The 23,416-nt window shown below is 41.8% G+C and overlaps 1 protein-coding gene across 1 annotated transcript in view; it reads right to left on the reverse strand.

The window, feature by feature from the left end:
- Positions 1 to 222: 222 nt before the first annotated feature.
- trim71 (tripartite motif containing 71, E3 ubiquitin protein ligase) overlaps positions 223 to 23,416 on the reverse strand; it is a 34,850-nt gene continuing 11,656 nt past the window's right edge. Inside the window, exons 2-7 of the mRNA XM_085148427.1 lie at positions 15,138 to 15,305; positions 11,704 to 11,838; positions 6,307 to 6,549; positions 5,686 to 6,183; positions 5,302 to 5,442; positions 223 to 5,106 (exon numbers count right to left, since the gene is read on the reverse strand). Of these exons, the coding sequence (XP_085004553.1) occupies positions 4,534 to 5,106; positions 5,302 to 5,442; positions 5,686 to 6,183; positions 6,307 to 6,549; positions 11,704 to 11,838; positions 15,138 to 15,305 (1,758 nt within the window). The 3' untranslated portion in view covers positions 223 to 4,533. The remainder of the gene's footprint in view (positions 5,107 to 5,301; positions 5,443 to 5,685; positions 6,184 to 6,306; positions 6,550 to 11,703; positions 11,839 to 15,137; positions 15,306 to 23,416) is intronic.

The following is a 23,416-nucleotide window of genomic DNA, read 5'->3' on the forward strand; positions in this document are numbered from 1 at the left end:
ATACTGAGAAGAAGAGGAAAAAAAATGTTTTACTCTACTGGTTGAAACTGGGCGTTGTAGTCAAAGCAGCAGTGGTTAAATGTGCTAATAGCTACATCTACAATCCTGTCATGCATTTGTTTAAACCAGTGATTCCAACCTATTTCACAATGTTCCCGCCATTCATTCGCTACTTGTAGCTATTACTACTACTATTACTACTACTACATTTTTATTTATTTATTTATTTATTTTTTTGACATTCCATCTGGCTATTTTAACTACTCAATCAAAGCTATTAGCTAACAATTTATCTGCTACCTGTACTTAAAGTCAAATAACAGATGTTTTATAAAAATTGGAAAAATAATTTTAGCTAGCAGTTTAAGGTGTCCTTTACCCATTCAGTTTTATTTGTTTATCCATACTGCCATTCACTGTTTGGCTATGGTTTTAGCAAACAATTTAACAGTTCATCCATCATGTACTACGGCCTGGTCTCGCACCAAACCAGAAACTGTCAAAGAAAAATTCCAAAAGACATAGCGTCTAATTTTTGTCTTCTTGATCGATTGTGTTTTTTAAATTTTTATTCATAGACATGAATTGTGACCGAGCGCAAATTTGTGAGTCATTTGTCAGAAGCAGAATTTTCACCACAGAGTATGATGAAACATGGACGTGGCTTTTGAATGGAAAAACAAGCAGATACATCAGTGCCTTGAACCTGCATTCTAGCCAAAGGCCACTAGATGGCGATAGCTATAGTTCTAAAAAAAAAAAGAAAAAGGCTTCTGGTCCTTCAGAAATATGTGGGAAAATGGCTGTCTTGTCTTTCCACCTAAGTTCAGCCACCTGTCTCAAGTCATACTAAAGTCCATTTTGTAAATCTTGTACATACCATGTTTTTAAATGGAGGCCTATCCGTGGTACGCTCATTGGCTAATGATTTATGATTAACTACTCGTTAGCCAAATAGTAAGATTCACAATCTCACCTGCCCCTCATCAAAAATGTGGTTTTTGCGAGATTCACATAATAGTGGATGCCATCATGGTAGCCAAGTCTATCTTTTGTATACAGTCTACGATTTTATCCAGAGAAAGTGGGTACGTGTCACCATGGAAGCCAAAGATTTAAAAAGGAGGTGACAACTGTGAAATTCTAACCCAAATTAAATGAAATCCCATCTTGAAATGATACAAATGATGTTGAAAATCTGAAATGTAAGACTGTCTGGTGACTCCACCATTGATTCCTCAGATCTCCCCCCCCCCCCCCCCACCTTTTAAAAAGTGGGGGGGAAAAAATCTATTTCATACAAAAATTAGTACAAGGGTAGTGAAGTTTTAACATTTAAATTATAAGTATTCATTTAAATTTGTGTAGAAACAACGGATTAAAGTTGTGACTACATTGCATGCCATTGGCCTACCATCAAGCTTTCCAACCATTTTCTCACTTTTTGATACTAGTTAATCATTTTTGCAGCTTTTTCCGGATTTATTTTTTGTTAACTTTACACCTCACATTTCTTCATCTTCACTCGATCTTTATTGGGGAACAGCTTTTGCTCAGTTGGGAATCACTGCTTTAAACCACCAGTCTGAAAGGATACTCCCAGAGGCTACTCCTCTGGAAGAGCCAACACCAAGCATCCTGAAAATCCACGCGGCAATATTGTGCTGAAATAAGAGGTAATTCATGTGCAGTCAAAAAAGGCGGACATGTGACGGTAATGCTTTAAAAGAGGACATTTCCTCTTGCCCTCACCCCCTGCTCACTAGAACAACTTACAAGTGGAATGGACATGCCCATTATCATCATGAGGTAAAGGTAAACGGGGCCCAGCCCTCTTAAGTGCATCCAGTCAGAGGAAGAGGATTTATCCTCAGGTGCTCTGATTTAACATTTGTATCTTTGATAATAGTCCAGTGACATTAGTCGTCTACAAAGGCGTGGTCCAAAAATTTTCAACTCTGCTTGGCACAGAACTATCACAAATCATTTTGGCACAATGCTTTCGTCTGAATCATTTGGTTTCTTGGTGAGAAAAAGCATAAACATACCCCCAACATTTACAGTAGATGCAACAAACCAAGGGCTGTTCAGGTTTACGAGCATGGAGCGATGACCATAAAGCGCATTTCATTCAAACTTTGAACAGTACCGTGGATCTTTGGTCCTAGAACTATGGGGCATGTACTGTATTGTGAGGTATGTGAATGAGGTATAAATATCCTAGGAAGTATGCATAAATAAAAGAGTAAACATGATCTATTCAGAATGAATAACAAAAGTAGAGGTATTTGAAGGTTTACATGCACAGTAGCAATGAGTGACAAACTTGAGGTATTTTTTAAGAGTTGAGGTATATGAAACAGGAGTTCTGAGGTAAAGGAAATGTGAGATGAGAGGATGGAAATCCTGATCACGTGCAGACAGACCTCACCTCAGAGGTGAGAGCCAGTCAGCCAATATTTAATAGTTCAAGAACTTTGCAAGGCTAAGGAAGTGGCTAAGAAAACCGCAATAGTCTGGTGTTTGTGGTGAGAGGCAGATTGAAGGACAAGGGGATTCCCATAGTGCTTTCACCACAAATGAGTCTCCATCACTTTATGGGAATCTGGATATGTGCGAGGATGACCAAAGACACTACCTTGAGCCTATGGTAAAACTGTGGCACTGCTCGATGAGCTGGGGGTGATAAATGTGAGGGGGGAGGGAGAATTTCTCTTTGGTGCAAGTATCTCCTGTACTCTATGACAAGGATCTAATTTAAAAATGCACTCACACAGGCAGTGCCTCTGTCTTAGTGGGAAGTGGAAGTACTTGTGCACAACTAACTGTGACCCCAAGCACGTGTTCTTCTTCAAAGCCCATAACTCATTTCAATGAGTGTTATCAACTTTTAGACTTCTCAACAACAATGATTATTTGAGAAATGTTTTACAATTGAGATTCTGATTTTCTTTAAAATTGCCAAATCTTCCGTTGGCCATTGTGCAGGATTTCTAACTTTGGTTGACTCTAGTAGTTATTCTGTAGACCTCCATCTTTAGAGGAATTGGTCTACTAGCGTTCAGTCTGGAGGCGTCTCAACTCCAAGCATCAATAAGTAGGGCAGGGCTTTGGAGGTCGTCCTCTCTCATTGGACAGGACTGAATACTTGGCCCCTGGAGCCAAAGAAAGTGGCTTTGAACCACAATGTGAATGCAGAGGATTGTAATGTTAGGCCTTTAATCTGATCTGGATGGCCAAATGAGGTGTCCATTTCCGAGGCTTTCGTCATACAGCACGCCTCATCATAAGGGTGTCATTCGATTACTTAAATAACCATTTTAATTTATTTTCTTAATTAAACGTTCAGACAAATCTATTAGGTACAGATCTTGGAAGATTCAATTCTAAAATCCTTTATCTAGTCCTGCTATTGGGAGACCAGACAAAGGATGCTGCTTTCCTTGCATATTACTCTCTCTTTAATTAACTGACTGAGTAGTAATTACTAATCCAGTCAGTGGGTTAGAGGTGAGGCTGGGGTTTATGGGGTATTATTCAAAGAATTCATATCATTAGAGGGGCTATGTAAATCTGACCTCCTGAACTTTATATTTCTACACATCAGTAAATTCATCATAAAAGCCTTAGCCAGTAAAGCTAGAGGGAGAGCCTGAGGTTACAGTTAATTAATGACCTGAGCTCATTTTAAGTCTATCAAGTTTGGCATCGCTTCACACAGACTTCTTAGGCTATCATGACACTAACACCACCACAGAGCCACACAAAGACGACGTTAAATGCGAGAGCAAAAAAAAAAAGAAAAGAAAAAAAAAAAGCTACAAAACTACAAACATCAAAAGACGCTATTCTACGAGTTTCCTCTCAGCCAAGCCTTCTAATTAGGGCGAATCATGCAACCTCTACAGCGGTCTGAGTATTGTCTCAGCAACAACATTCAGGAGGTTTACTCAAATTTTAAAATGCACAGAAAGAATTCTATTAATCCTGTGCAAATATTAAATGTAGAGTCTATTGTTTTTTTGTTTTTTTTGTCTCTCTTAAATAACAAAGTATAGAGGTAGACTTTTCTTCTTTGTAAAACTTCAAGGACAAAAACCTCTGCTCGGAGACTGTGTACATTCATAAGGTAAATGAGGTAGGTACGGAGCAGAGAGTACAAGATTTGAACAAGTGAGAAATTCCCTGAGATGTTTCCTTAAGGAGAGCCGACACAGAGAATTCGGAACAGCTGAGGCAGAGGAAGGGAAATATGGCTCTTTTTCTATTGATTATCAATTTTTAGAGGTCCCCCCTTGATGTATATATCACAGGTATCAGATTTTTTTTAAAGAATAGAAATGAAAATGACAAAAATAATCTATAGTTTCAATTTCCCTTCTTTTCAGCATGCTCCCAATCATCTTTGAGCTCTCCTCCTTTCTGCCGATCCATTCTCTCTCTACCGTTTCCTTCATCGGAAAAACTGCAAAAAAAAAGAAAAAAAAAGGCAAAGGTAGGGAGAGAATACAAAAAAAGTTTGTTTTTTTCCTTTTAGAACTTGAGGATGCGATTATTTCCAAAGTCAACGACCACAATGGCTCCATCGGGCGACACGGCCACACCGGAGGGGCGATCCATCTGTCCGAAGCTGCTCCCATGCGAGCCGAATTTGCATAAGAAGTTTCCGTTGGGCTCGAATATTTGGATTCGGTGGTTGCGGGAGTCGGCCACGATGATGCGGTTCTCTTGGTCCACAGCGACGCCCTGGGGACGCAGAAACTGTCCGTTCCCGGTGCCCTCGGAGCCCAGGAAGCGAGCAGACTGGCAATCTGGTCGAATAACCAAGAGGCGGTGGTTGTTGAAGTCGGTCACCACCAGGTGGTCTTCGTGGTTAAAGGCTACACCTCTGGGAGAGTCGAAGTGTTTCCACAGGGCCCCTTCAAACCCGTACTTGTTGAGGAAAGAACCGTCAGGGGCAAAGAGCTGCACACGATGGTTTCGGGTGTCTGAGACCAGGATCTTACCCTCAGAGTTGACAGCCACATCCCAGGGATAATTAAACTGCCCATTCTTGGTACCCTTTTCCCCAAACTTCAGCAGGAACTGGCCTTCGAAAGTAAACACCTGTCAGAGAGAGCAAACATTTTAGAGCCTCGTATGTTTACATGAGGAGTAGACAGAAAGTAAGCGTGAGGAGCTATGTTTTATCAAAAGTCGACTTTTTAAAGGGCTTTACCCTCCCACCTAATTTTTCTGTGAATAATGGAAAGTCAAAGGCAATTTCAGCTGTGTTGATCAGCTCTAACGGGGCTTTCATACCTGCACACGGTGATTGTCCTTATCAGCCACAACAATTCGCCTCTGAGAGTCACATGCAACCCCAGCCGGACGATCAAACTGACCAGGTCGAGAACCCAGAGAGCCAAACTTATGGTGGAAGGCACCGCAAGGCTTGAATATCTGGAGAGAAAACACCGCTTTAAGTCTCCGCCCAGACTTCACTCTTTAAAAGTCTCACAGCGCTCCATACCGCAAGACTCATTCATGCACTCACGCTAATGTAAACACAGCTAATGCTTTCATGCTAAGCATCACTCAAACACCTCAAGCTGTTCCTTGTATTGTACATCTAAAATTCATGCTCACTCTTTAATTCAATAAGAAGTCTTTCCGTTAGTGATGACATCACAATAACAAACCTACCTGTATACGGTTGTTGCTGCGATCAGCCACCACCACGTATCCCTCCTTGTCCACACAGATGCCCCAGGGTCGACAAAGTTGACCGTCTCCCTCGCCCTCACAGCCAAAGGATGACACTTGGTTGCCGAGTGACCCATAGCTCCGGCCAGACTTCACAGTCACCTTGAAGGGGCTGCCCTGGATGTGCTGGTTGCACACCAGCACGGACACGAGATGCTCCCCCTCACATTTTGGCAGGTAGCCGACGGTGTACGAGCCGTTCTGGTGATCCGTTACATCAGCTGCGGACACGTTACCATCTGTAACAGACATGAGTATTCCAGACACCGCATCCCCACCTGAAAGACGTGGCTCGCCATCGTGATCGTATCCAACCACAGTGAAGGAGGCAGGCTTACTGCGAAGGGCACTTTTCAGACCCTCACCGTGGGCTTTGGTCACGGGGGCAAAAGCCCCGCTGCTAATCATGCCCATTGACTGGATGGCAATGTAGAGAGCCTGCAGGGACCATTGATGCAGTTAATTGAGCTTCTGTGTTATAACATTTATTTGTAAATGTGAAAATACTGAACAGTGAAATGAGGTAAGCTAAGACTGGCTTGCGATCGTTCTAATGCTGACCTGGTCTGGAGGAGTGAACATGAAGCGGTCGTCCTCTTGTGGCTGCAGCAAGCCTCTGAGGGCCTTGAGTTCATGGATCTGAGTGAGCATTCGCTCCCTCGCCACCAACACATCCAGGTGGTGGCCCTCATCCAACACCTGGCTTACAGCAGCAATGGTGCTGTCCAGCTTGGTGAGACTCTGGTGGAGTTTCTCCACCTGCAGGTACAGAGACTTGGCCTTCACCTGGCGGATCTTCTCCACCTGCAAGGAGTTGGTACGGGTGATTAGGAAGACAGCTACAGCGAATGTTTACCCACATTCAAGAGCATCCTGTTCGACAAGATTCAACTCATTAGAAATGCACTTTGACTCACAATAGCAAAGTAGAGTCTTGCAAAAATAAATGTACCCATCAACACACACAGTTAGCAGACTTATTTTGTTTCATGGTGTCACCCCCTCTTGTTCAAAAGAACTTAAAGGCTGAAAATGAAAAAGATCATTAAGAGAAATTTTCATTTTCACCCAAAGTCCTGCCGCTCACTCGATATTTTCCCTTTTTCAGACCAATCCCTGTGAACTCCAGAGATGTTTCCGTGGGAAATTCCCAGAACATCAGCAGCTTCTGAAATACTCCAAAGACCATCAACCATGCCACGTTAAAAGTCACTTAAATCACCTTCCTTCCCCATTCCTATGCCATTTGATCTGCAGCAGATCATCCTGACCATGTCTACTAAATAGCATTGCGTAACTGCCATTTGATTGATTAGATGTGTTTTAACAAGCACTTAGTGAGCCTAATGATGTGCCTAATGAAGTGGCCGGTGAATAGTTTCTGCCATGTGGATCAGGTCACACACCAATAATGTCTATCAATACTAAACCACTGAGTTTAATGAAGGCTAGTAATGTTACTGTTATAAGTTACTTTCAATAATTTTATCAAACTGTTTAAACTACGACTAGAAGGAAACTGATTACGCACCTTCTTATTTTCTATCATATACATACACAGTGAAAATATCAGGTCAGTGTATGTTTTACCCTGAACCAAAAAGCTCAGTCATCAAATGCTCTAAATGTGCTGTTTCAGACAGTTATTTCTACTGTTAGCCCTGTATGATGTCAGATAGGATATATAACCGTCTCAGGTACGCATCATCAGCTGTGACCAAAGAACAGTCATCTGCCTTTTAAATTTTCCATTTGTGAAGGCCAGTCAATCCAAAGAAAGTTGGCCTTAAGTCAGAGCAGCTAAACAGCTCGTTTCAAGAGCATGAACTGAGCCCCAGCATAACATACATAATGATTATTCTGAACTGTCAAGCAAAGAGAAAACAGTCTCCTCTTATAAACTGAAAGAAAAACATTTTCTTTATCCAAGTAATAAAATCATGATGTAGCACATATTCTTAATACCTTTTTGGAAGACCTTTGCAAGTGAAAAACACTGATAAAGATTTGTTTAAATGTTCTAAATAGTTGCTTATATAGTTGTTATATTTTAAATACAACATTCACAAAACAAAACAAAACAAAACATCATCTATGCAAAAAGACGACTCTAGTCAAGATTTCCTAACCAATGTCCAGAGACCTTTTTTCCTTTGTTGAACAACAGAACACAATAAAGTGCGTAACACTGTATCAAAGACACCAGGACTGGAGATGAAAAGCTGAGAGGGGAAGAACCAAAATTATTTATTAGTTTAAAAAAAAAAAAAGAAGCTCAATTAACCTCTTTTTAAGTACTTTGACTCTCGTTTAACTGTAACACTGCTCCTGTTAGAAGTCATATTAGGTTCCAGTAGAGTCAGAGAGTATAAAGCATTAAAGAGGGTGGTATAACCTGAGAAGCACCGACTGGGCTCTTACTTACTGCAACCCAACAAAAAAGAAAAAAAAAAGAAAAAGTAAAACACAATAGCCCGACTGCCTCTGTGGTTAGAAGGACTTCTGATAGCGGGGAGGGACCCGAAAGAAACAAAGACTCCAGAAGAGAGGGATTCTTTGTTAACCCGTGGCATAGGTGAAACTGTAATTTGCATCTGTGAGACTAGAGTTACACTTAAGAGTCGCCGAGGACAAAGACTCAAGTTGGGCTTTCTGATGAACAGACAACTAGTTTTAGTCCCTTGGCTGAATGTGGTGAAGAGAAGAATGGCTGAGGTGGTGTGCATTTCAACGAGACAGAGCAAAGCAGGACCAGCTCTTGTCCTAGTTATTCAAGCGCACACGACTCAGTCACGTATGCAGCATGTTTACCCTCAACTCAGAATCATGAAACTGTCCACTTTCAGATATACAGTGGTGGGTGACTGAAGAGCACCTGACTGGAGACTGTTTCCTTTATTCTAGCACCACTGGGCCCACCAGTAACCCTCACAGTGGCCAGCAGAAGACGACATCCCTGTCCTGTTTTATGTGTGGTACGACCGGTCTGTTGGCGAATCATCCTTATGCTCAAGTTGGTTGTCGGAGCATTTGGAGAGATGTGCAGCTGGTATATTGGAAGACAGCACAGGAGCCAGTTTGCATTGGTTTAAAATGCAGTACGGTAAGTCAAACATGAGGAGCTGCTCAGTGCACCCTGCAAGTTCCCCATAGTATGAGAGCAAAGTCCGGAAACAGTCCTCATAGATAACACTGGTTACATTGTTACACTGCATTTAGGTTGATGCTCATCATGTTTTACTCCAATTAGCCATTATAAAAACCTCTTTAAATTGTGTTTTTACTGAAAAATAGTTACAAATAACCCACATACCATTTTGTTTAAATTAACAGACACATAATGGAACAAAACTAGCTTGCAAAACTCATAGCACATCAACATTATGCTAAGGACTTCCAAAGTGTTGTGAGGATGAAAGGCTGCTATTACTGTGGTGAGGATTCAAAAAGAGAAAAATGAAAAACCACAAGAATGACTAAAACAATAGAAGAGTTTGGAGAAGCACTGTGTCACACTCCATCAGGTCAAAATATCAGACTTAGTCGTATTTCCTAAACTCGCAACATACGGACTATTTTCATGTGATTCAAATAATGATACGCATGTTGGAGAATTGGAAGCAGAGTTATCCCAGGGTGATGGGTCTTCCTGAAAACCTGGGTGGCCCTGCTTCTTCTGTAGGCTTTAGGCCAAACTGTCAGCGTAACAGCTGCCGCCTTGATTTTGTTTAATTAACCAATCTCAACATGTATGCTTTCAAGCACTGCGTATTCCCCTTAACTATGATTTACAGAACCGTGTTTAATCCCCACGGAGACTGCGCCCCAATGGGTGCTATCGTTTGCATTTTCACTCCTGCACTGGTGTGCGTGAATGCTAAAGCTGAGTTGATTACATTGGATATGAACCACTTAAAGTAACAGTTATTTTACTGAAAGGTAAAAGGAAAGGAGAAAGAAAATGGATGGAGCAAACCAGATAAAAAAAAAAAAACTAAAAAAAAAACAACAAAAAAACCCTCCATCCTGAAGTCCTTTAAAGACTGGATGTCTAAAGTGATTGTGAATATGTCCTGCGTTAAAATATTTCTGGACTATTTCTGAACCAAGCTCCATTTTTCACATGCAAATAAACAGATCCAGCCAATCACATCACTGCATTTCCCAACAAATGCACTCACAGCTCAAGACATGCACAGATGCTGGATATATAATGATATAGAAATGGTAACAACCTGAAATATGTAAGCAGTCATGATACAGCTTCAACTTGAAAATGGATTAATCCAGTGTTTAGAAACGTCAGGACCAGCTCATCGTCACTTGATGCTGACTTCAGTGCATTTTTGAGGAAAGTTTTTTATACATTTTGTTTATACGTTACAACAAGTTTGAATCCAAAAAAAATTCTGAAGTGTGGGGTGTTTTTCTTCTGTGTGTAATGTCCTTTATTCTTGTTGTTGTGGTGTTGTTGCTACAACATGACCTGTAGTTGCTTTTCCTATAGGAAGGTGTAATTCTGCGACACTGGAGGCAACATCTGAGTCTAATTTGCGTTGTTTAAGTCCCACTTTCACAGGAAAAAAAAAAAACATACACTCCACACAGAAAGACACAAGCCGGTCAGTAGATTAAAACCCAGGATGTTCTTAATGTGAGGACAGTGCTAACTAGTGGTGCAACAGATCAAAAATCTCACGGTTCGGATCGGTTCACGGTTTTAAGTCACGGATCGGATCAATTTTCGGATCAGCAAAAAAAAAAAAAAGACAAAAAATTAACATTTACTTATTGAAGTATTTTTTGCCTGTTAAAAACATTCAACTCTGGACTCATTCCACGCAATTATTAAAAAAAATTATGGTACAATATAGGGCAGTACAGTCTTTGTATCTACCACTCAATTCAATTTTATTTATGAAGTGCCAAATCACAACAACAGTCACCTCAAGGCGCTTTATATTGTAAGATAGACCCTACAATAATATATACCGCTCATTATATCGCACTCTGCTGTGATATAATGAGCTGTCATGGTAACGTAGCTCTTCGTTGCCCTGGAGGTCCACCCATTTGTAGTAGTTAGGGCAACAGAAGATGCCTGGGACAGTTCAGGCACAACTTAAATTTTTTCCTGCTCATACATGCTTGGAACGATCTTGCCACTAAAGTGGACGCGAACGGGATATCATAGCGTGGCTCAAGCAAGGTTCATCATAGTTTAAACCCCTTGTTTTGCACAACAGCCTCCCGTCTGCAGCTAAACACCCCAGTAGCTTTTGTAATACCTTTAGCCCAGTCGGATTGGGCAGCAAAGGGCTGCTTAAATACCGTAAACTCCTCTCCTCCTCCACTTGGACCGCTAGCGCTGGCCATAACTATCGCTTGACAGACCCACCATACACATACTTTTCTTTTTCGAATCACGTGCGGAACCGTGGAGTGGGATCGGTTCGGATTACGGATCAACCGTGATCCGTTGCACCACTAGGGCTAACCCACCACGCCACCATGCTGACCATGAACAGTGACCAGTAGTATACCTTTTAGACATCCAATATTTAGTAAAGAAGTGTTATCAGTCAAACGTAGTGACATTTGGACTAATATTTCAGCTATAATAAGACAATGCACTACCGCCAATCCATTTAAAACTCAATGGCTAAAGAGGAATCAGATCCGTGAGCATTCATTTTGGACTGATTTGTTATCTTTGATGGTGTGTGTTTTTACTTTTATCTGCTGTTCTAGCTTTTCTTATTTGATTTTCACAATGTAATCTTATGTATTTGTTATACGCTGTCTGATGGTGCTTTATAGGGCTACAGATAAAAAGGTAGCCGTTTGGCTAACTCTGGCACATTTACACTAATATGGCCCTTTTGAATAAAATGAGTTCAAAGTCAGGTGTAAAAATGTTTCACTAAACGCTGATAAATACACAAAGTAGCAGCTCACCTTCCATAGAAGCTCACACTCCCTCTCCTCCAGCGCTTTCTTGTGTCTCAGGACAAGAGCCTTCACTTCTGTTTGCACCACTTTAGCCTTGATCTCCACCTGCTCGGACATGGCCTGGACCTTTTCCATGCTTAGCTAGAGACACACAACACAAAATTGTAAGATGTGACATAGAAATGCTGTCAACTTTGGAGACAATCAGAACAGGAAAGAAAAGCCAGGCTGCTATTTAAAAAAATAAAATAAAATAAATACCACTGGAAAGGCACAAAGAGAGGACTATAACGTGCAAATGTAGCTGTCACTCTGTAGTGTGACAAAGGGCGGGAACGTATAAAGACTGGCCTGTTTTATTAGCCATATGGGACACAGAAACAGGACGCAGAGGATCAGGAAACAAAAGGACACTGTATGTGACATCCAAATCAGTGCACGAGCACCTGCAGAGATTTTGTGATCTATTCTTTTGTCACATTTGGTGGTACTTTTAGAAGGGAAGAGGAAACATGGGCCAGGAATAGGAAGTCACTTCACACTGCCCAAAAATGATGCAACTTCCTGCTAGAAGGGACAGACTTTGGGGAAGAGAAAAAAAAAAAAATCACATGAAGATCATGTTTGAAGTGGATTTCTCCATTTGTTGAGACACTGAGGATTTAAAGTCCACAGAATGGATACTGAAAAGTATTGGAAGATGCCATTGCATGGTTAGACTGGTTAGATTAGACTAAAGTATTTACAATGTGAATCTCCCTGAAGCAGTCTCATTTTACAGTCGGGCTCAACAGAAAGAGCACGTTTATAACCTGGATCAATACAAGCACTGAAAAGCAATAGCACCAAACAAAAGGTCTTAGCTTTTACAACACTGAGTTTCCCTTTGCCTTCCCCCGCCTCTCAGTTTTATCTGGCCTTTCCTCTGGCAGTTTCTGGGGGGTCAGAGGGTGATCAGGACCTCACAGGGACGAAGGGGAGGAGGGTTTAAGTCTTCCTTTGTGATATCAGCCGCAAGGATCAAAGGTCAGCTAAACCACCGCTCGCGATCTGCAGCCCCGGTCTTAAGACACATAACACCCCCCAATGCATCCCTGCAGCAATAAAGCCTGGCAGCAGGGCTCTTTTCTCTTTGGCCTGGCTATTTGAAACAGCCAGCTAAAGGGACAACTAAATCAGGCCCCCAGAGAAGAAACAGCAGGACGGGAATTCTGAAGGAATCAGAGGGGCCGACTGTTATCAATCAAGTTAATAAGGAGCCACGTTGAAATTAAAATGCTACCACCTTTTTCCTCACCGTCTGTACATTTCTACAAGATTGATTTTTTGATACTGATAGGAAATCTATTTAACGATTTCTTTCACCCTCTCCTCTCTTAACCATCTTGGTTTCCCTCCCCGTGATTTTTTTTTTTGCATCTCCTGCTTCCACCCCTCCATCCCTCTCTCCCTCGCAGTCTCTGTGTCTCCATCATCTTCCGCATTTCTCTTCACATTCCCAGAGGAGCACAGCTTGCAGCACAAAGAGAGTCAAACTAACCAATCAAACCTTCTGAGGCATAGAGCTCCGGCCAACCAGGAGGTCACAAGTCCAGGGTTAGGGGTCAACGAAGATAATGGGTATAGAGTGGGCGGAAATTTCCTACCTCAGGGGACAGCAGAGTGTGTGCGTGTGTGTTGCCTATGCCTACGTGTGTTTGCACATTATCTGGCGTCAGTATTTACTCCCGCGGTGACCTGGACAAAAGTGGACAGACACACAAACACTCACACAAAGCCCAAGGTGCTGCCAGACGGCAGGTGGTGTATCTTATGACTCAGCTACTCGTACCCCAGTGCTTCTCATGAAACCAAGTGTGTGGTGTTTGTTGTTGATGATAATGATGATCCCAGTGTGTGCTGTGGGACATGATTTTTATTTCTGGCCAGGAGTTTGGCAAATCTGTGTGGTGACATTTCTGAATTTGTTGACATAAGCGCTGCTCACGCACCAATAAATCAGCCAAGCAGCACAAAGATACAGAGAGTGTGACAAAGGCCAAGGGTTAAAACAAACAACAAAACGAACACACAAAAAAGCCACATTTGTTAACTTGCCATTTTAAACACTGGTATCGGCTGAGAATTTCACAATCTGTGCATCCCTACAACTACCCATCCATTAAGGTACAAAGCAGGGCGCGGTCACACAGAGGTTAAGCTGGGAAACAGATAGGTGAGGCACATGCTCTACTGAATAGATAGTACGTGCCAGCAAGTCATGTGACCTCAGCGCAATGAGCTAGTGTTTCATGTTTTGGGTGAGTGTTTACCAAGGTCACAACCACCACCCCGCCTTTGAGGCAAATTAGATAACACTCCTGTGTCTGACGTATCCCTGTGAGCCAGTTACCATTTCAAACTAACAACTAATCCATTACCCGACTTTACGATTGGCTGAGTGTTTGACCACAAGGTATTCAAAAAGGAAGTTCTAAACTCTACATTTAGATTGACATGTGAATAACTGAAGATTCCACTATTACTCACAGAAATCACAGAAAATCCTTCTGCTCATGGTTTGGAATTTTTAATGTGAAAAACTACAAGTGTAAAAAGAACACCCCCCCCCACCAAAAAAATAATAAAAAACCAACCCAAAAAACCAAAACAAGACCAGTGAGTTAATAAAACTCACATTTTTTCCTCCAACTTATTCATGTGTCACTGTATAAGCAGGAATTTCGGTTGGGGGTGGGGGGGCTTAGGAAGCTGCCACCCAATCTATAATTATGTAAATGAAGAGGTGTTGTGTGTTTGTGTGGGAGTGGGAGAAAGAGGTGGAGGGGGAGCGAGTGAATACAGGGGGGCAAAGTGCTGCACTTCTGTGAAAGAAGAGGGGAGTTTTCCTTTCTCTGAAATCCTTTAAATACCTCATCTACCCTCCCCCATGCTCCTTTCCACTCCTCCTCCCCTTTGACCTTAAGCCTTATCCCCCCCACCCTCACCCCCACTCAAAAGAACTCATTCCATACAGCCCCACCCCCCTTTTTTAGAGCCAGCTGGAGACCTCTAACCCCTAAGGCTTCCCAGCACCAGGGACTGGTCACTCTCAAACATATTGAAGCTGATTGTCTCCCATAGGTGGTCACTCTGTCCTGAAGGAAGACGGGGAGGGGGGGGGGGGGGGCACGCACAGCTGCTCTCTAGTTTCTACTCAGCCTCATTAGGCAGTGATAAAGGTTCATTTGGATATTTTACTCTTCGCAAGAACCTTGTTTTTTGTCAGAAGTAGGACAACCTTACCTGTAAGTCCTTGAATTGTTTGGGTTTGTTGAGTTAACACTCAAATCACTTTCTTCTGATTCTGCTCCAATATTACGCACAGTGCGTTGAGTCACCTCACCACCACCAACATACAAACACAACAGAATTTATCATCAGTGAGGTTGCGGTCCTACCTGCACCGCCTGTCGTCCCTGCTGTGCATCTGCCAGCAGCTGGATGGTGATGGCCCGGCAGTCCTGAACGGCGTCTTGCAGGTAAACAAAAGTGTGGCCCATGTGACGGCCCATGCTGCACTCTCTGCAGATAGGCACCGTGCAGGTTTCACAGAAGAACAGAAACACCTGAGAAAACAGGTAGCACACACATCGTTTCAGCTGTGCGTTCAGACATCAACATCAAGCTCAAAGGGGCCAGAGTCTGGGTGCTGACCACAGCAACTCCAGTCTGCATGCCAAATATCCTTGGGCAAGATATTAACCTCAAATTGCTCTCAGAGGCATGCATCAGAGTATGAGTGTGTGTGAATGTTAGATAGCTATATAGCACTTACATAAAAAAGGGGAAAAAAACGTGCTTATATGAATGGGTGAGTGAGGCATATTGTACAAAGCGCTTTGAATACTCAGGTAGAACACTTTAACATAGGGCTTAATGCTACACACATGCTGACACATGAACCTCATCTCCAAATAATAAAATCAAGTCTTCTCTTTCAGATACTGCTAATATGGTAGTGTCTGGCAAAGAAAGCCCCACCCGTCGAACACTGCTTCTCGAACCGTCGGTTAATGTGGAGCAACCAAACAGAAGAAAGCTGGCTTAAAGGGAGGGCGGGGCGGGACCTAAAGCAGCTCGTTTTAGAGAGTGGATACAATGAGGGCGATGCACTGAGGTACAGCATAAGCTAAACGAGTCTGCATAAACTATTAAGCAGCATAGTAGCAACAGGTTTCCTTTAAATTTCAAAATTGCCACAAAATATGGCAATGCCACACATAATGGTAAATGGACTGGTACTACTACCACCATCACCATTCACATATGCGTTCATTATTCAGCACGGGACTAGTAGACCTGAGCCTCTGACCGCCTACATGTGAATTTTATACTTTCAACCACAACAATCCGTCCTCTCAATACCCAGCTGTAATAACGTAGTGAAAGAGAACCTAGCTTTACCTGTGACTCAGCGTCTACGTTTCTATCGTCTGTGACTCGTGTCCACACCACTTTGATGTCACTGGACCACTGAGAATTTAAACTTTCAGTTCAATCAGATTATATTGCACCAAAGACAAATTATTATAATTATACTGTCAAAGACAAAAACTAAGACCTGTAGCTATTCAGGTGATGGAGACACAGTTTTGCATCATTCACTATTGCTTTTCATTCACTGATTTAACATGGATAATGATTATAGACGCATGGATGACTTCCATCTATGCTGTATTTTGGGTTTTTTTGCATTTTAAATTGCTACTAGCACGAGCAGCAAATGTTCAGGTGATATGCGTTTTCACGCCTGTTACTGATGGATGTTATTTCTGAAACAGTGCCTGACCCCTCATCTCAACTATAATCTGGATGCAGCGTCGGCGTTTGAAAAGCTGTTGTGTTTTGCTGCTGTGAGTCAACAAAAGGTCGACGGTAAAATGAGACAAGCAGCATGAATAAATTAAACACCACAATAAGTGTTAGTCCCTTTCTCCCACACACACACACCTAATTTAAGAGAAAAGGCCTTGAATGATAAAGAAGTTATACATATGCATGTCCTAGCAGGGAGGCTCAAACAGAGCTCAAAACCCCTGAGAGCACTTCTCTTCTTAAACATGGCGGCCAAGAGGCCACCAAAACTGAATCAATACTCAATCTGGAAAGAAGTCTTGGGCTTGTTGAGATTTTAACACAAATATTGCTAATATGCTCGCATGTTTATCAGGATGCACCACATACAGGAGATGAGGTAAAAGCTGCACTGATCATCGTGGACAAAAATGTCCCTCAGGACAGAAATGGAAGATGTCATTTAACCTTTGCTGCTAAACACTGAGCTTTGCTTTAAACCCCCCTGCTTGAATACCGATCGCTTGTAATGGAGGGCTAATTAAATATGCACAGGGCGTCATATCCCAAAGAGACACCAGATCAGTGGCACCCAATAGCAGGAGACCTGAGTGGATGGGGAGGGGCCTGCAATCAATCCATCAATATTGGCTGTTCCCCTGGGGAGCAGGATAATCTAATAGGACGCACACCTCCCCCTTTATCAGACTTCCTCCTCTTTCTGCCTCTGGCTGTTGGATCCTTTTCTTCTTGTGCTTTTCTTACAATCTCTCCTTCTGTTAACCTCAGTGCTTCACTTCGATCTCGGCGCCACTTTGTCACTCAGTGCCTTCCTCTTCCCGGCTTTCCTGTCCCATCCCTCCCCCGATGACTTCTTGCAAATTCCAGGAGCACAGAACACACAACAGCGAGGAATGCAGCTGGTTTGAAGAGGAGGGGGTGAGGAGGATGAGGAAGGTGATGTGGGGTGGGGTTGAGCAACTGACGAATAGCTGCAAATCAGCAGTACAGGGATCAAACGCAACTCCTCCAAGTGACTACTGCATGACCAGTTATTTAATGAAATCCGGGTGGGAAAATTATTTTAGATGAAGACTCTTCTTATAATCATTTAGGGTGACAAATAGAGGGAATCAATTCCACTGAACACCTCTATCATCACTAAAGTTTAATATGGGTCATTAAGAAACCAATACCTCAAAGCTGTGTTATTTCAGGCTGCCATTTGTGCATGCTGTAACATGGCCAAGGGAAAAACAACGGGAATCTTCTTTCACGGTAGCAGATCTTAGCTGCAAGGCCCTTCACACATTTTTAATCCTATCTGCTCCACACATGTCATCAATGGTCCTTGAGGTGAATCATACTCTCTCATACACACAGTGTTGGAGATTACATAACACCACAAGGCCTCTAGGAGCAAGGATCGATATTATTGACTTGCACAGAATACAGTCTCTTTAAGGCAGTGCTCTCTCTCAGCCTGCCTCTGTCTTCAGTACCTCTTTCAGTCTGAGACAGGTTCTTTCTAGGAGATCGGTTGAAGTGGATTTGCAAGTTTTAAACTGTATAAGGACTGTGTTTTTATCAGAAATAGGAGAATCATGCCTGAGAGTTGTGGCTTTAAGTTAGGATCACAGATTGTACATGAAAGAGAGACACTGCCATCCTGTTGTTGCCCAGAGGTTAAATGCTAACATTTAATGAAACAGTGATGTGTCAAGTTATTTGCAATGGATGGGGGTATTACACAGTCACTGATTTTAAAATTTAAAGGGGGAAAAAAATATGTCAAAAATTAAATTTGCCCCGAGTCCTTTTACTGCTCGTCTTCCCCCTGCTGTCTCACATTTTTCATGTCTTCTCTCTAATACCCTATATTAATAAAGGTTCAAAATTCTTCCACTGGAGCTGTTATGAAGGAGGAAACTAGTTTTTGTAAAAGACTATTTACTTTCTTTTTAAAAAGGAGTTTAGCTAAAACATTTATTTACAGATACAGCCCACAGGCTTTTGGACAGTGAGACACTCTGTAATTGTGTTTATGTACCACCACAACTTTGCATTACCTGTTTAGGACTTTTTAAGTAAACAGTGCCCCAATTTCAGAGACTCAAAAGTAACTGGCCAATTTATTGATGAATAGTGTCATGGTCAGATGAAGCCTGTTCCCTGGTCACCCCATTACAAATTACGTAAAGATTCTGAGATGACTACAGGTGTTGGACTTGTATTTGAAAGCGTCTGACTAGAACTTCAATTGCCAAATCAAAATAACATTTGCCTTGAGGCGCTTTATAACTGTAAGATAAAGGTTCTACAATAATACAGAGAAAGCTCCAAATAGCAGATGTCCCCCTATCAACAAACACTTGGCAACAGTGGGAAGGAAAAAACATGCTTTTAATGGGAAGAAACCTCTGGTAGAGCCAGGCTCAGAGAGAGGCCATCACTAGGAAGGAAAACAAAAAACAAAGCTATCAAAGAGATAGCAAAGCTTTAACAGTCTGCAGACTTTGAAGGACCTAACTGTAACATTCACTTTTCAAACTTAACATGTGCACTGGTGTTGAAAATTGTTAATAGTTGACGCGTCGTTTGAAGCTTTGTAAGATCCCAAAAGATGCAGGAATAAGTAGTAGGATTTAAGAGTGTAATAACGGAAACAGAAACAGAAGATGGCAGCACTGCATGTTTAACGGCCAGCTGCCGTTAAACCCCCAAGAAGAAGAAGAAGCTGTGTCCGGTATCGTAGCTGTGTCCAAATTCAGGAACCACATCCTCCTGTGCCCGCTTTTGTAGGCCGATTACGTTACAGCGACACGACGAAGACTGTCCAAATTCGAAGACTCCGACAAATGCATCCTTCATTTCCCCAGATTTGAAGGATGGGTTGGGTGTATACTTCGTGGCCCAACCTATCCCAGAATTCATTGCACGGCCCTGCTCATTTTCCAACAATGGCGGCAGCTAGTTAGTTTTAATATTACTCTTATTATTCTTTCTGGGTCACAAAATAAACGTTTAACATATTTTCAGGCGAGAATGTAGCTGTGTAAACTTCAAACATCTGCTCAGTTTATCAAGACACCACATATTTTCAAAAGCGCTCAGACGTTTTCGGAGACATCTGTTACCCACCAGCTCGATAGCTAGCTGGGGTTCAAGGCTCACTAGAGCCCGTGAGAACACCGGACTCTCGGCAAATAATTTTCAAACCCACCTCCGTCTTTCGCTACTCAAGTTAAACAACTTGAGTTGTTGAGATGGCACGATACCACTTTTTTATGTCCGATACCGATATCATAAATTTGGATATCTGCCGATACCGATATGAATCAGATATAGTGTATTTTTTTAATCAATAAAACGTTTTTTTTAATATCTTGCTGCATTTTGTATAAGTTCATACTCAAGTTTAAATAAACAACAACACTAAAGCTATTCTGTTATACCTGTATGTAAAAAATACACTGCGCCCAAAATATTTCATAGTTCAGCAACACTGATCAATCTAATAAACTTAAACCTGCTCCATCCTCCCTATTTTGGTATTTTAAAGAGTACTTAGCAGAAATATTAAGCAACCTAACTAATAGGGTTGCAAACTCCCAGCAAAAAAAAAAAAAAAAAAAAATAGGGAACCACCCTCCACCTCAGGATGCTTAATCGATGTAATCAAATTTAATTTGATGCAGGGGGAAAAATGCACAGAAATAAATTATTTTTCAAGAATAATTAAATAGATTCAACATCTTTCTTCAACAGAATTGCAGACTGCACAGATGGTATCTTCCCAAAGGAAAAAGTACTAGCTTACTAGGGTATATTAGACTTAACAGTTACTATATACAGTAATGGACTTCTATATATTTTACATCAGATTAAAACTTTGGGTGTAAGAGTCAGATAATTATTTATTAAAAGCTAGATATTTTAAATGAGAATAAGAAAGAAAAGTATGTCTTTGTGCCCCCCTTTTCCCTGTTCATGCCCTATCGGCCCCCCTGGCTAAACTTTGCTAGATCCGCCCCTGCACAGTTACCAGCAGTCAGCTACGTAGAAAAGGATCCTGGTGTAGAAAGTATTAATAAATAAATTCTAACAACAGCTTATCAAGCTTAAACGTGCTGCTGTTGTTCAGCCGCTGGTTTCCTCTTTCTGGTGAGAAGTGGGCCAAAAACTAAGAAGAGAGACGGACTTGCGACAGAAAAGCCGATCAGCTGATCATTAGGCAGTTTCATGATTGAAGTAGCAGCAGGAGAGAGAGAGAGAGAGAGGCAGTCGCTCCATAAGCTTTACAAACATTCAGAGATGAACTTACACACTTGCTTTACTTCTCTCTGGGAAAACTTCCTCGGAGATGAAATGCTGGTTTGCTAGCTAGGCTACAAATACGCACAGCCGCTCTATCACGTGATGCACACTGCTGCGACGTGCTACGGTTATGAGACGAGTTACGCTGTGTAGCAAGTTTTGTGAGGTGCTTTTCTGATATTTAATGGATCGATTACATTTTTTATTTCTCGCCGATATCCGATCCAGTAATTTGGGTCAGTATCGGACCGATACCGATATGTAATATCAGATCGGTCCATCTCTAGTTTTTACACAGCTGAATAATCGTCAAGCAGACAGCTGATTATCAGAAATGTGAGATGCTCGAGAATATACTCCGGTGTCCCGTTATATTTTAGATAGCAAGGAGCAGACGGCTGAGTTTATTAAACTCCACCGAAACAATCATCAAAAGTTATTAAAATGTAATAAACTATCATCTTGTCTTTATTTTTAGTTAGCACATACCTTAAACACTTAAAGCTGTAAGCTAATGATAGTTATATAAGAGCAGATGCTGCTCGTGCAATAAGCTGTACATTTTACGTCCAATGGATGCATGATCTGATTAGTCGACTAATCGCAAAAATAATCGATGACTAGTCGACTATCGAAATAATCGTTTGTGGCAGCCCTAGAGAATATTCTACAATATTTTGGACATGTCGGATTTCACATCAGGCAGCACCATGTGCTTCCCATGAAGAAATGAGAACAACAACATGAAAAGATGTGAAATGTGGGTAATGCCATCAAAGTTGTAAATTCCACAGAGAACAGCCTGGAGGGGAGGCCTCGAGGCAAAGCAGACTCACCAACATTATTTATTACACACTAATGTGTGGCACGAGCAAAAGCTTCAGGCAGAGGGACATTCTGCTCGTCTACATCCAAAAGGCATGGTGACACAGAGGGTCAAGTACCAATCACGTCCAGACTGCTGGATCTTTGCACACTTTTATTGCTTGAATGTTATTTTGCTCCTATACCTTCTTGGTTCTTCTGCATTCGGCTCCACACAGTTCACAAAAGCCTTGTGCTGTAATGGGAATGTTAAATTAAATGACGATTTCATGAAAATGGTAAACACCTTAGCTAACACATCATTATAAATACTATTTTTCAGTTGTGTGATGTAGTGCAAAAGATACCCAATAATGTAATTCATAATAGCAAAACGACTAATGTCAATACGCGTTAATATTAGCCATTTAATCATTAAATAACTAACTTTTTAACATTTAACACTTATGATAACCTATGTTTACCACTTTAATGTTTTTCAAACAGGAGGTCTGACCCCTGAAATTTGCCCCAAAATCATTGTTCAATGTTGTGAACAGCAACAGGGGCAATCGTGGTTCAAAGAGTTGGCAGTTTGTCTTGTAACCGGAAGGTTGCCGGTTCGAGCTCGGACTGTCTCGGTCGTTGTGTCCTTGGGCAAGACACTTCATCTGCCGCCTACTGGTAATGGCCAGAAGGGCCGATGGCGCGATATGGCAGCCTCGCTTCTGTCAGTCTGCCCCAGGGCAGCTGTGGCTACAACTGTAGCTTGCCTCCACCAGTGTGTGAATGTGAGAGTGAATGAATAGTGGAATTGTAAAGAGCTTTGAGGGTCTCGAAAAGCGCTATATAAATGCAATCCATTATCATTATTATCATCATTATTATCATCATTATTATTGCTGTATGAAATGTAGGCATCCTAAATCTTAAAATTATAAAACTAAAAACAAAGAGGAGAAGCTGGAGATGAAGAGGAGTAAACAGAAACTGATTCAATGACAAAAATAAATGCATAAAAAAAATTAGCGTTGATCTTTGTAACCTCAAAATCATGAATTGATTAATACACTGATGAGTTAGGGTGTGCATTTTCACCCGAATCTGACGTGTTGCATTTTTGTTTTTTAAATAAATGCCAATAGTTTCACACCGCAGCACCGTCACGAAGCAAAAAGGTTAACTCCTGAGGGAAATAACAGCGATGCACAATGGCTGCAAGTTCCCCATATTTGTATTCACACAGCAGCAGGATCAATCCTGTTTCCCCTTTCCCACCATGCAATGCACTGGGAAGGGGGGGGGGGGGGGGGGGCAAACTTCAATAGCCAATTTAAAAAAAAAAAAAAAAAAAAAAAAAAAATCACTGCATGCAGCATGCGCTCCCTGCGTGCACAGCCGAGTGGGGGGAAGGGACGAGGGCCATGTAATGTCACACAGTGGTGCCACAGAAACAGGGCTGCTTGGGAAACTGAAAACAAGTTTGCTCAAAAAACAAAACAAAACAAAAAACTAATCGCGCACGCATTGCAGCAGTGAATTTCTACAGCTGCCCTCTGGTACCAGACAATGAATAGACGTTAACCTGCTGGATTACTTCTACAAAGCCTAGTAGTGTCAAGGTTACCATCAGGTTACCATCACATCATTTGACCAGCCCGCAACACGCTTTATCCACAAACAAACACAAGAAAAAAAGACTGACTGAACTATTGTAATGGTTTTTAAACACTTTGTATATCAGAACCTCGTCTCCTCCAAA

This window comes from Neolamprologus multifasciatus, chromosome 22, assembly GCF_963576455.1.
Source record: "Neolamprologus multifasciatus chromosome 22, fNeoMul1.2, whole genome shotgun sequence".
NCBI classification, from domain to species: Eukaryota; Metazoa; Chordata; class Actinopteri; order Cichliformes; family Cichlidae; genus Neolamprologus; species Neolamprologus multifasciatus.